Below are 14,624 nucleotides of genomic sequence, written 5' to 3' on the forward strand. Positions count from 1 at the left end.
ATAGCACGCTAGAGGTCGAGTACCGTGAAAGCTCCTCACAAAATAGCAATGTATATGTATATACTACCCCGGATTTATGATTCAATTATATTGAACAATCATTTGTGTAGAGTTTCATTGCTGTTCAGACACATAGTTATAATAGGTAGTATAAATACTGTCTTCTTTAGTAACGCACTTAGAATAGTTTAGTGACATCACGCAGGCTCCAGAGAGACTTTAAATTCTGTGTACTCTAAGCTTACGTACCAGGTTCGGTGTTATAATCAAGATAACTCTCGGATGTGTTTACACTGTCCCACAACATAGCATTCCGAATGGGCTTCATTCAGACGATTTGTGCGGCCGTGGAAATGACACAGTGCAATCTTTGTGCACACGTATATTGTCTACGGAACTTGGCTGTAGGACCAAGCAGTTCATTACCGCCGCCACCTAGGTGACTAAATGTAGTCTATGATGTCGTCCCAAGGACTAGACATAGACTGTGGGTGTTGCGGTATCTGTGCTGTAGCATTCAAGTGAGGTGGCACTATAAATGATACCGTTGGAAGCACGGTCCCACTACAAACAGAACACAATACATCTCCAGCACACACACAGGCATACACACATAGGGAGATATTAGCCAGGTGGCATAGGACTAGTAGTTAGCGCCTGATAAGGCAGCTCCTGCGAATTACTCAATATTGAATTGAGTTATATATATATATGCTAATTGTATTGACTGTATAAAATTGTATATCTATGTACTGTAAAGTGCTTTAGAGTGGCTTATGGTAGCTAGATAGGGCGCTATATTAAATGTTGTATATTATTATTATTATTATTAAGGGGTATTTTATGTCATATTATAACACGGAATATATCCAATAAAAAAAGTGTTCACGCAAAACAAATCTGTTGGGTTTTATCCCCTTTAATACGTCACCGTGTATACGATCTCGACTTCATCAAAAAGGGATTTTCTTCATATAAGCAATAGACATATATCATTATTCTAGTTAATGGTCAGGTCTATATCTCACTATTTTATTATGATAGAGCAATATCGATGTATACACACATATCTTTACCAAATATCGAAATCTAATGTAATATAACGTTTTATTACATTTGTACCACTGAAATATCAGGAATTATCCATTCGTTAAAAACTATATTCACTGCATTTAGTTGTGAAGTATTGTCCAGTCGGAACGGTGAGTTCTATTCACTATGTTATTTACTACGTAGACAGCAGATAGATTTGTGTTTTTGTTTGTTTTTGTTTTTATACCTTTGCAAATTACTTTATGGTATATACATCATTTTTGTTTGGAATTCCTACCGGATTATAGCAGCAAAAATCAGTATTACGTTTAGTAACCCATTTAATATTGCGCTCTGCCATGTTGTCAAGCGTGATGTCTTAAGAACCTGGCGTCAAATATCACGTTACTATTCTCCTATGGCAGAATGAACCGATAATTTCACTTGTGCTGTGGACTCGAGAAAAATATCGATATTCTTTTATACTCGTGAAACATCGTACGATATTCAACGGGATATTATTACAGTTTCTTTCTGTATTCTTTTTAAATCGTTATATCCCTTGGCATCCGTCATCACACGGCTCTGTATGGTGCAACGAATTTCTTTTCCTTGCCTATTGCTACTCATTGCATTCTATCCCCTTGGCAACCGCCATCAGACGTCCTTGTTCTTTAGTCTATTGCTATTCCTTTTCCCTATGTTTCTCTTGTCATTCTTTACCAGACGGTCTTGTTTGCTGTAACGACTTGCCTTTGTACGACTTCTAAATGAGAATATCACTGAGATGTATCCATATGAAATATTTTGGCTTGTTTTATTGATAAAATTATAGGAAATGCTGATTTGCGACACTTCAAGTGTTTGTGTTGGTTCCTGTCACATCAGTTAACGGAGTCTACATTTAGCAAATTATTTCAACAGACGAAACACAATGGGCTGTGTCTTTAACTATTAAACGAAGTTGCGTTCCTCTCAGATACACAGTGATGAAATGGGAACGACTGCTTGGCTGTAAGATTGTATGTAGTTATCATGCTTTTAAATGCATGGCTCGTTGCTACTAGCAGATCGGTCGATGCTTCTGTTGGTGTACAGTTTGCGCCATTATAACCGTTACTGGCAGACGACATGGTAATAATGGATAAGCGATGCTCCGGCTTTTGAATCGGCATAAAATTGAATTACCGTCATCCAATTGACTCAAAATGTTTTAATTCATGTTTGATAACGAATTACCTTCTGTAAAAGGCTAAGGTGGTTATGTTGTAGAGAGCGTGTGATTGGCGTGCCTTATCAGGTCTGATATCATTGTCACAGATATTCTCCGAGGTAACACTGTTATACGGTCCTAATGGACGCGGTGCAGCCAAGGTCGCGGGATTTGCTCCATTTTTGTCATTTTCTGCCATTGGTTATTACGTAATGTCCACATAATCAACTCTAAATATCAACTCATTCATTCGTGACTTTCAATTTATACAATTTGAAATGTAATTTTAATCAGTTTTGTCATACTCTCATATGATTGTGTATTTAATATTTCGGTGGATAACACACATTTAAACGGGAGGAATAAAGTCTCAGCCTACGAGTACTGGTTGGACATCCTGCTTATCAAACACGGGTTAATTTATTTGTCAAATTGTAAAATAAGAGCTTTACCGATATGAGATATCAAATTTTTACTTTCTACACAAACAATGTACGTATCAAACGTGTCGCAACGTTTCAATCACCAGCTAGTGGGTAGCACGCTGATTTCATTGTCCGGTCTTGATATCACATATTTCCAAACTGATGAATCTTATTGAAGATATTACCGATATGAGATTGAGATAAACGCGATAACTGATCAGAGAGTTTCATATTTTAAAAACCATATTTTTTCTCTTGAAAATTGAGTATTCCTGTTTCCGAACGATGAAACAATAGCCATGAATTATGACGTTACAATGGAAGATACTGGCACAAACCATTGTTACAATACGTCGAGATAAAAAGACTGGACAAAGAAATAGATGTGTTTCCCACCAGCTGGTGATTGAAAATGTTAACCAACTCTTCCCAGATATGTTTAATGATGGAGTGAGGAAACGTATAGTTAGCGTGGGAGAAATATATCAATTTCTGTATGACACTAGACATTCATGGAATTATCATCCACGCGAAAGATCTAAAAAAAATGCATGCTCAATATATTATTTCACGAAATAATACAAAACTGAAAGTCGTGTTTAGTTACACAATGTTTAGATAAATTGTTAGCGTTGTAATGTTTAGTAAAAATGTTTAGATAAATTGTAGTGTTGTAATGTTAAGTTACAATGTAAAGATAAATTGCAAGTGTTGTAATGTTTAGTTACAATGTTTAGATAAATTGTTAGTGTTGTAATGTTTAGTTACAATGTTAAGATACATTGTTCGTGTTTTAATGTTTAGTTACAATCTTTAGATAAATTGTAGTGTTGTAATGTTAAGGTATAATATTTAGATACATTGTTAGTGTTGTAATGTTTAGTTACAATGTTTAGATAAATTGTTAGTGTTGTAATGTTTAATTACAATGTTAAGATACATTGTTAGTGTTTTAAAGTTTAGTTACAATGTTTAGATACATTGTTAGTGTTTTAATGTTTAGTTACAATGTTTAGATAAATTGTAGTGTTGTAATGTTTAGTTACATTGTTAAGATAAATTGTTAGTGTTGTAATGTTAAGTTACAATGTTTAGATACATTGTTAGTGTTGTAATGTTTAGTTACATTGTTAAGATAAATTGTTAGTGTTGTAATGTTAAGTTACAATGTTTAGATACATTGTTAGTGTTTTAATGTTTAGTTACAATGTTTAGATAAATTATAAGTGTTGTAATGTTGTAATGTTTAGTTACATTGTTTAGATAATTTGTTAGTGTTTTAATGTTTAGTTACAATGTTTAGATACATTGTAGTGTTGTAATGTTTAGTTACAATGTTTAGATACATTGTTAGCGTTGTAATGTTTAGTTACAATGTTTAGATACAATGATAGTGTCGTAATGTTTAGTTACAATGTTTAGATAAATTGTAAGCGGTGTAATGTTTAGTTACAATGTTTAGATAAATTGTAGTGTTGTAATGTTTAGGTACAATGTTAAGATAAATTGTTAGTGTTGTAATGTTTGGCTACAATATTTAGATAAATTGTAGTGTTGTAATGTTTAGTTACAATGTTTAGATACATTGTTAGTGTTGTAATGTTTAGTTACAATGTTTAGATAAATTTTTAGTGTTGTAATGTTTAGTTACAATGTTTAGATAAATTGTTAGTGTTGTAATGTTTAGTTACAATGTTAAGATAAATTGTTAGTGTTGTAATGTTAAGTTACAATGTTTAGATACATTGTTAGTGTTGTAAAGTTTAGTTACAATGCTTAGATAAATTGTTAGCGTTGTAGTGTTTAGTTACAATGGTTAGATAAATTGTTAGTGTTGTAATGTTTGGCTACAATATTTAGATAAATTGTAGTGTTGTAATGTTTAGGTACAATGTTAAGATAAATTGTTAGTGTTGTAATGTTAAGTTACAATGTTTAGATACATTGTTAGTGTTGTAAAGTTTAGTTACAATGCTTAGATAAATTTTTAGTGTTGTAATGATTAGTTACAATGTTTAGATAAATTGTAGTGTTGTAATGTTTAGGTACAATGTTAAGATAAATTGTTAGTGTTTTAATGTTCAGTTACAATGTGTAGATAAATTGTAGTGATGTAATGTTTAATTACAATGTTTAGATACATTGTAGTGTTGTCATGTTTAGTTACATTGTTTAGATAAATTATTAGTGTTGTAATGTTGTAATGTTTAGTTACAATGATTAGGTAAATTGTTAGTGTTTTAATATTTAGTTACAATGCTTAGATAAATTTTTAGTGTTGTAATGTTTAGTTTCCATGTTTTGATTAATTGTTAGTGTTGTAATGTTAAATTTCAATGTTTAGATAAATTGTTAGTGTTTTAATATTTAGTTACAATGCTTAGATAAATTTTTAGTGTTGTAATGTTTAGTTTCCATGTTTTGATTAATTGTTAGTGTTGTAATGTTAAATTTCAATGTTTAGATAAATTGTTAGTGTTTTAATATTTAGTTACAATGCTTAGATAATTTGTTAGCGTTGTAGTGTTTAGTTACAATGTTTAGAGAAATTGTTAGCGATGTAATGTTTAGTTACAATGTTTAGATAAATTGTTAGTGTTTTAATATTTAGTTACAATGCTTAGATAAATTGTTAGCGTTGTAGTGTTTAGTTACAATGTTTAGATAAATTGTTAGTGTTTTAATGTTCAGTTACAATGTTTAGATAAATTGTTAGTGTTGTAATCTTTAGTTACAATGTTTAGATAAAGTATTAGTGTTGTAATGTTGTACTGTTTCGTTACAATGTTTAGATACATTGTAGGGTGGTAATGTTTAGTTACAAGGTTTAGATAAATTATTAGTGTTGTAATGTTGTAATGTTTAGTTACATTGTTTAGATAATTTGTTAGTGTTTTAATGTTTAGTTACAATGCTTAGATAAATTGTAGTGTTGTAATGTTTAGTTACAATGTTCAATACTAAATTGGTGCAATTCATAGTAAATTCATAGTAAAATGCACTTGATTCGTATAAAAGTGACACTATTTGACTATTTTTATATTGTATATTATTATAGAAAAACCGTATAATAATAATGATTAAGTAAGAAATAAAAATACAGTGTGAAATAATTTGCTTGGCTCAGTAATATTTGGTTACAATAATAAACGCATAACTTTTTAACGTTTATTATTGTAACCAATGTTTAGTTACAATGTTTAGATAAATTGTCAGCGTTGTAATGTTTAGTTACAATGTTTAGATAAATTGTAGTGATGTAATGTTTAGTTACAATGTTTAGATACATTGTAGTGTTGTAATGTTTAGTTACAATGTTTAGATAAATTATTAGTGTTGTAATGTTTAGTTACAAGGTTTAGATAAATTATTAGTGTTGTAATGTTTAGTTACAATGTTTAGATATATTGTTAGTGTCAGCAGTGGCGGATCCAGAGGGTTTTATTTGGCTTCAGGAAACCCCCCACCCTGAGAATTTTCTTTAAAATCATGTATTTTCGCCATTTCCTCAATTTTTCCCCACATGGAAACCCCTGCAGGAAATTTGGACCCCCCCCNAGTTACAATGTTTAGATAAATTGTTAGTGTTGTAATGTTTAGTTACAATGTTTAGATAAATTGTTAGTGTTTTAATGTTAAGTTACAATGTTTAAATAAATTGTAGTGTTGTAATGTTAAGTTACAATGTTTAGATAAATTGTTAGTGTTGTAATGTTTAGTTACAATGTTAAGATAAATTGTTAGTGTTTTAATGTTTAGTTACAATGTTTAGATAAATTGTTAGTGTTGTAATGTTTAGTTACAATGTTAAGATAAATTGTTAGTGTTTTAATGTTTAGTTACAATGTTTAGATAAATTGTTAGTGTTGTAATGTTTAGTTACAATGTTAAGATAAATTGTTAGTGTTTTAATGTTTAGTTACAATGTTTAGATAAATTGTTAGTGTTGTAATGTTTAGTTACAATGTTAAGATAAATTGTTAGTGTTTTAATGTTTAGTTACAATGTTTAGATAAATTGTTAGTGTTGTAATGTTTAGTTACAATGTTAAGATAAATTGTTAGTGTTTTAATGTTTAGTTACAATGTTTAGATAAATTGTTAGTGTTGTAATGTTTAGTTACAATGTTTAGATAAATTGTTAGTATTTTAATGTTTAGTTACAATGCTTAGATAAATTGTAGTGTTGTAATGTTTAGTTACAATGTTTCAATACTAAATTGGTGCAATTCATAGTAAATTCATAGTAAAATGCACTTGATTCGTATAAAAGTGACACTATTTGACTATTTTTATATTGTATAGTATTATAGAAAAACCGTATAATAATAATGATTAAGTAAGAAATAAAAATACAGTGTGAAATAATTTGCTTGGCTCAGTAATATTTGGTTACAATAATAAACGCATAACTTTTTAACATGCACGCAGTGTTGGATATATTTAGCGGATGCCTGGTACCAGGAATCAATCAAACAGTCTGACGATCTGCCGTTATCCTGGTACATCAATTAAAATGGGTTTGTAGCCTCGTTATCGGTATTCAACTGTATAAGTTGTATCATGTGACCTGTTACGTAACCCCACAGGTTTCCTTTCTTAGTCGATAACTGCAACGCCACAGACATTGATGTGGTGGCACTTTCGCCTTTTAATTGCATCGTTCCAGCTAATAGAGCTGAAGCTCCCATATAGCTCTTCTTTTAAACGGCGTTCAAACCTAACAGCATGGTATATCGAGGTTTCAGCGGTGCGTAATAAGTAACGAGCAGCTGACCGAAACTCTGTACCAGGAAACATGTACTGGGTCACAGTCGGTACATTAACTGTCTTTGAGTATTCACATACAGTGCAACACGTTAGATCCGTCTCGTTTCAGAAAGCTGGCGTTTACGCAGCTTTAAACATCTAATGCATATTCCCAAAGTACCTAAAAGGAATGCTTTCTGTGGATATATTCTGGCTCACATTTGGGCCTGTTGTGAAATGTATAAATGGAAAATAATGTCAAACAGGGTTTAAAAATGTCCGTTGTCAAAATACCAAATCGATTTATAACCATCATATTTCGATTCCTTTCACCCGAAAGTGAAAATGAATGATGTGTCACGCAGCGTGATAAAGAATTTTGACAGAATCGATCGCTTCCCCCATGTCAGGTTTAGCACGGATATGTTATACATGTATACATATCAAGACATTGCATTGGGTTGAACCACGTGATTGATTGAATTTGACTCTTGAACTTATATATTCCCAATGTTATTAATTTCTCTTTGTCGGTATCAGTTCGTACATTACCCCTCCATTTTCTGTATCGATGGATCTGACATTTATACGGTGGAATTGATGCCAAATGCCATCATTGCTACTTCTTTCAGCAATGATGTTGTTGCCAATTATCCAAGCAAAATCTTTAAGTGGTAAATAGCGAGAGTTTGATAAATATTCTACAACGGAAGTCGCTAACATTTCCTGGTTTTTCCGCATCTTTGTTCTGTAGCAGATAGCATGTTGTCTTTTGTAGTAATTACGAGCATCTCAGCCTGAGGGGATATCCTTGACAAATTGTGAACTATAAATGTTAGTGTTATCACGCGAAAACAGCGAACTACATGTTAATGTATCAAAATCATTAAATATATATTTTAATCTGTCCGTCAATGCCGAAAATATACAATTCGTTGATAACGAATGTGATAACATTTTAATGCAGCATTATCAGGAAACAGATATTCTATTTCTCGTATAAGAATGTTTATCATCCAAAGTATGAACACAAATAAAGGATAAACCGCAGCAGACTGAGTAAAAGGTTTCATTGTTGATTGATTGACCTTCTTTTAGTGACAATTTTATGATCAAAATAATTGAAACCTAGAGCACCGAATAGTACCAGGAACGTAGTCAATGGGAGGTCGGGATTCTCCTTGGTATTTTCCTTGTCGTTGGTAAATCAATTCAACCTGTAAATAAGGTTTTTTATGACCTTATCATAAAATACATAATACGGAACAAGTCCATTTTAAATAATTGCAAAACAAAGATTACGTCATAGTTATTAATTGTATCTCCGCGAAACAGCAACCGTATACAACAGTCTTATACTTCATTGAAGCAGCAATGATATAGCCTTACTTAGCGATGCATGTCATTTTCAGCGAATGTACTGGGCATTCATATTGCCTTTGAATCTCACCTTAAGGCAGTTATTTCTTTTATTTATGTAACCCAGTGAACTTTGTACATATACTATATATGCACGTAGCCTACCTACGTACTGTTGTACAGTCAAGTGACCTTGGCATTGTCCTGTGTTGTTATGTAAATGTCTGACACTGACCTGGACTTAGGACAGTACGCAATGCAACCACTTACGTATTCAATTTCCCGCCTGTTCTTCCTTACTAACTTCCTGTTAAGCTGACCACCCCGATATGTGAGTCAGTATGTGTCTGGCTCGCGAGGGCGACACATTCCTTATAGATCTAGTATACCTCTAGATAAGACTCCTACACCTCCTCGCAGAGATTGGAGTAATAGAAGGGAACACCGGATAGTTTGGTAAGCAGAGTGTGTTAGTGCGTGTTCTACTTTCGGCTTATGTAGAGACGTTGCATCGTAAGTGTTAATGCAGCAGTGACCCAGCATTAGCCATCAAATTATATATTCCCTTATGAATGTTTATGCAGTATCGTCTCTTCTCTGTTATGCTTTAAACTGCTGAGTTCCAAATCATCGCCTCTTCTGAACTGATAGACACCAATCCACTCTTGTTGCTGTCGATGTCCAATCAGAATTTTATTAGAAGAACCATTCAGTACAAATATAAAACTGAAACGTAATACCATTATAGTTTGAGAGATGTGTTGTGTCCGTTACTGAATTTATCTTCTATATAATAAAAAAATAACCTCAATGTCCTCCTATGCATACATTTAGACGTTTTAACCCAGAGCCGTCTGGCTTTGTCTATGACGGTCATTGGATACGGCAGTGTAATTGTATTACCCTCCTTATAGCCTGCCTGCTTTTATGCCTTGTTACACCGTTTATATATGTAAATCTTACTAAACGAGGTAATGTTTTAGGCAAAGATGTGGCCTGCACAGCATCTCTGACAAAACAAAGGAAATAACTCTTGATTGCATTTTCTACATGTATGAAAGGGATTGTTTATGGGTTCACAGTAAGACGGGACATCCCGTCCCAGGAGTCCCCTTCCCCGGTGACATAGGCTTACCGCACAGTTACTCTATGCATAGCAAATTGTTGCTACCGTAGCGCTGTAAGAAATCTCCTAATGGATATCATACAAAGACTGCTTGTCACTCATTGAGCACCATTCTCTTCGCTTTCGCAATGAACTTGTCTAATGAAAGCAAAACACTGCCACCTATGAATTTTAAGTAGAACTGCTGCATTGTTGAGCTTACTTTGGTGTGTATATTTCAAGCACATACTATTTGGTGGCGGCGCTAATGACTCCTTAAATCTGATACGACATTGTAGTGACACGCATATCAATGTTAAACAACATATATGTATATTCATTGTCCTTATTACTTGCAGTGTTACCGTTATGCCATGGCCCGGGATGAACCAAATCGGAAGAGGAAATGAACTCAGTCACGTGGAAAGCTAAATCACCACAAAGGTTTGTAAGAGGGCACAGTGAAATGTCAACGGAGTCAGCATCAGTATCAAGCGTGCACTGAGGTACGGCGGGAGTGTGTCGGGAGACTCCGTCAACAATCAGGTGTACTCGGGACAAAATGGGAACACGTGCCACCAGATAGAAATATGCACTGTGATATATCCTCTACTTATCTACCCTACACTCGTAGTTGGAATTATATTTATGTCGATGTAGTATAATAGATGTTCATGTTTCTATGAACTGTAAAATTACAATCGTTGTTGGAACTGCATCTGTGTCAAACTAGTAGAGAAATTCATATTCTCATGAACTTTGGCTGAAAAAGTTTTCCTCGCTACATCTGGCGTAATTTTTGCCACAGAACTTATACCGAAAGTGAGATTACCACCTCGTGGATGTTTTGATTGAGAATTGTGATTTATCACGCAACAAGGAAAGGGAACATATGACCTAATATGTAACTACAAACTATAACAACATATTTCCTATAAATATAGTAATCGAAACGTGTATTGATTTTGACTGAAAGTGAGTGGACCAGTTCTAGGGGAATTTATATTAGTTTGATTGACGAAATTTTCCCATTAACCAACTGGCTTGTACCGTATACGTTTTATTAAATATAATTTAAGCTTTTTTCTTATCAACCAAACATCTAAAACAACATGGATTTCGCAAGCTCCAATAACGTACTTCGTGTCTTTTGCTGGTGTGTGATTTGGATGTTGGGGCCATCTCCAATTTCTTATGTGAATTCCCAAAGACCATCTCTGGGGCTAAAAATTCTTATGCCGGATTTATTCAAAATGCAAGAACCAGTGAGAAAAGCCATCCAGATGGTAAGGACTTCCTCCTTTCGTCGGCGACAAATCAGGTCTCTTAAGCTTGATATTCAGAAATCGGACATTGGTGACAATCCGTCGGAGATATTTGAATTGTTTTGCTCCAATATTTTACCCAATCAAATCAACACAGTGTTGTATCTGACGTTAAAAGACGACTCTGGCTTCATCAGACTCACGGATTATATGAACAACATCATACACGATATAGGCCTACCCCTACTATCGTGGAACCCCTACCTGACTGGTCCAATACAGGTAAGCACAAAGGTAACCCATCTACAGAATAACTATGGGTTGGTGATATTGAAATAACTGCAAATTTATTTCATTCCTGAAAAATACCTTTACATGTCTTAATTGGTTTACAAAACAATGCAAATCTGCGAAGACACACTTATTACTTTTCTTTATATCCTGCCACGAAAATAAAACATCGTTGCTTGCTGCGCATAAAGGTGGTGCGCACGTCATTGTATCTCGACATCTATAGACGATTTACACCGATGTGCATTCTCGATAAAACATAGTGCCTGTTTCGTTTCTGCTTGGTAGATCATATAAACTGTAATTACGGTATCTAATGTCTTAATAACTATGATGTTCGAGTTAAATTACCGATAAAACAATACAAACGATGTATTTGTGAACACTCTAAACAACACTGAATACCTGGTACCGTGTTTCATTCGGAATACAACAATATTTCTAATATCAACGAGCAAAAGATTTTTATCGTATTATGTATCTGTATTTAAAATAATGCTAAAAACATGAAGTTACATTATCGTGGAAAACAGTCTCATTTGTAATGTTGTGGAGCTGTTAGCCTGGTCATGCTTAGATAATAAAACACAGTTGCTTAGAAAGTATGTAACACTATAGATTAATGTTGTAAACATTTTCTCAGATTTTAATTGTGTAGTTGAAGGTATTAAACCTTTTATAACTTGCCCATGTTGATGATATCATATCGTCATTAGAATTTTGATTCCATTACTGTAAATAAGGAATGCGATAATGATTCCCTATGTGTACATGTATATTGATCGTCGCTTGTTTAAGTATGGAGTGATGATACCTCTCCAACAGTCAATAAAACACAATGACTACTAACATGTTAAAAGTAATCATGTGTTTGGAGATGACCGTGATGGCGATAGGTAAGAGATCACCATGATAAAGTCACAATCACATAGAGAGACGTAATCAAGCTTACAACAGGCACTCTCATTACTTCACATGGGAGCCTATTCCACAGATAGTTTCGTAGTAATCGAGTATACTAACACATTGTTACTTCAAATTTCGGTCGAATCGTCAACAATTTATAGATATATCTGGCTACTTGATAAGACAGTTGGGTAAATAAACAATTACAAATATTATTTGGCAGCAATGTTTGCATGCCTATCGTTATGTACAAAGAAAAGCGTTTGCTTATGTCTAAAATATTTAAAAACATTCTAGATAATGTAGCTACGAATAACCGTTTCCGAGTAAATATTGACTTGCTTAAACGTAGCCTGTCATTAATAATAACAGGAATCACCACATTGGGATTCATCCGTGAAACTCAAAAACTAACAACAATAATAGTTGGCTTTCGGTAGAAATAATCTTGGAAGATTTCGTAGAGATTTGCAAGATCTCGCTTATGTAAGTCATGTCCCGTGGAGGACGAAAGGCTATGATCTACCAGGCGGCGCTGTTTAGTGTCTGACAGGACAACCTCTCACGGGATTACACTCCGATAGGCGAGAGCTTTTCTGGCAACAAACTCGACTGCAAACTGCCTGATCGATATTCATAAAAAGCTCGATATGTCCTTAAATCCAGAATCTTGTAAGAAGATCGTATTCTTTACCAACCGAAATGGTTAGATGGTTATATATGCTGCACGTTGTTGTCGAATCTTAGGGGACTTTCTATTTAAAGGTGCGTGAAGAGCTAGCGATGGCAGGACCTTCACTTGTCCCTTCTGGGACGGGGCATCTCCAGAGCAGCGCGCTACGCTGTCATGAAGCATTCGTTCTATTGGCGCGAGCATCAATTCTGATCTCTGACGAGTGGCAGCTTATCATATAGCTTAGACGGTATGCTAACGAGACAGTTGTCTTTATTATTTGATTGTTAGTTGGGTTTTTGTCGTTTAAGGTCGTTTATCAAAGGAATTGTACTATTCTCAATACATATGTCGAATAAAAATACTTGGATCAATATGAACGACTTTGTCGCGTGATATTTTTTCGACAAAGATATTGCCTTGGTTCTTTGCAACCGGTAAGCTAAAACAAAAAGGCCATTAACTCATTGAAAGTTTGTTTAACAAATCATTTCCTTATGCAATATCGGTTATGTAAGAAGGTATGTGATTTCGATTGTTTTATGTTAGAGGATCTGATTTTACGCGGTTTAACATTTGAGTATCTGTTATTCGAGTTGGACGTTAGAACGGGAGCTGTGATTTCGAGATTCACGCTATGGGGTATGTTAACATTTAAAGGGTTCGCTAACCCCACGTTTACGTTAAAGGGTGCCTGGTACTGCTACTACTTCCTCCATATTTATCTGTCAGTAATGATTCCCGTACCTCACTAACGATCCGCTCCCGGCAAGGCGGCCATGTTTATACTGCATCGCCATCTGTACTTATTGTACCCCTCCCCCAAACATACTTCACGGAGTGACTATTCATTGTGTGAGCTCGCTTCTACACAAATGAACAGCAAACCGTTAACACAAACGCGGTCGGACGTCCATGTGTGGTTAATTAAGAGTTTAAGTATGATGGATGGTTTCAATATAGATGATGTACACAATGTCTTTACTGTCTTGTACTTATATTGTATATATATGAAGTAAATCCATACTCTATTACATGTCGATATGTTTGATAAAAGATGATGCTAAACTAAGGTCAATGAAAGCGAACGGAATCACGTCTAGTACATACAAATATTGATAAATGATGTCGTATTTTGACATTTCTATACTCGATGATTTACGACAGAGACTGCGATTTGCGATGTATATTCGACTGTTTACTCTGTAGCCCATGATTTACTATAGAGTTGATGATTAGCTATGGAGTCCACGATTTAGAATACAGTTTGTGATTTACTTACACAGTATTTACAGAGTCGCCGAGTTCATATAAAGTCCAAGATTTACTTTGAAGTATATGATTTACTTAAGAGAAATAATTCACTGAGTGGATTATTTTCTCTCAAATCGGTGATTTTTTTTTCTATAAATCGATGATTTACTAGCAAGTCAAAATTTACTCAGGATTCAATATCCTACAATGCCGACGATTTACTTTAAACCCGGTGATTTAATGAAATAAAAATCCTTAAAAATGACTAGTTAATAATTACAATACAAAGTATAACATACAGTTCGCTTTATTGACAAAAATCCTCATATATTAAAAGGTTACAAACGAATAAG

General features: G+C 33.9%; 1 protein-coding gene across 1 annotated transcript in view; it reads left to right on the forward strand.

Annotated features, from left to right (window-relative positions):
* The window catches only part of LOC110449673 (glutamate receptor ionotropic, NMDA 2B-like), an 83,093-nt gene that overhangs the window by 16,412 nt on the left and 52,057 nt on the right, over positions 1–14,624 (forward strand). The window contains exon 2 of the mRNA XM_021496684.1: positions 10,242–11,429. Within this exon, the coding sequence (XP_021352359.1) occupies positions 10,995–11,429 (435 nt within the window). The 5' untranslated portion in view covers positions 10,242–10,994. The remainder of the gene's footprint in view (positions 1–10,241; positions 11,430–14,624) is intronic.

This window comes from Mizuhopecten yessoensis, unplaced genomic scaffold (assembly GCF_002113885.1).
Source record: "Mizuhopecten yessoensis strain PY_sf001 unplaced genomic scaffold, ASM211388v2 scaffold4775, whole genome shotgun sequence".
NCBI lineage: Eukaryota > Metazoa > Mollusca > Bivalvia > Pectinida > Pectinidae > Mizuhopecten > Mizuhopecten yessoensis.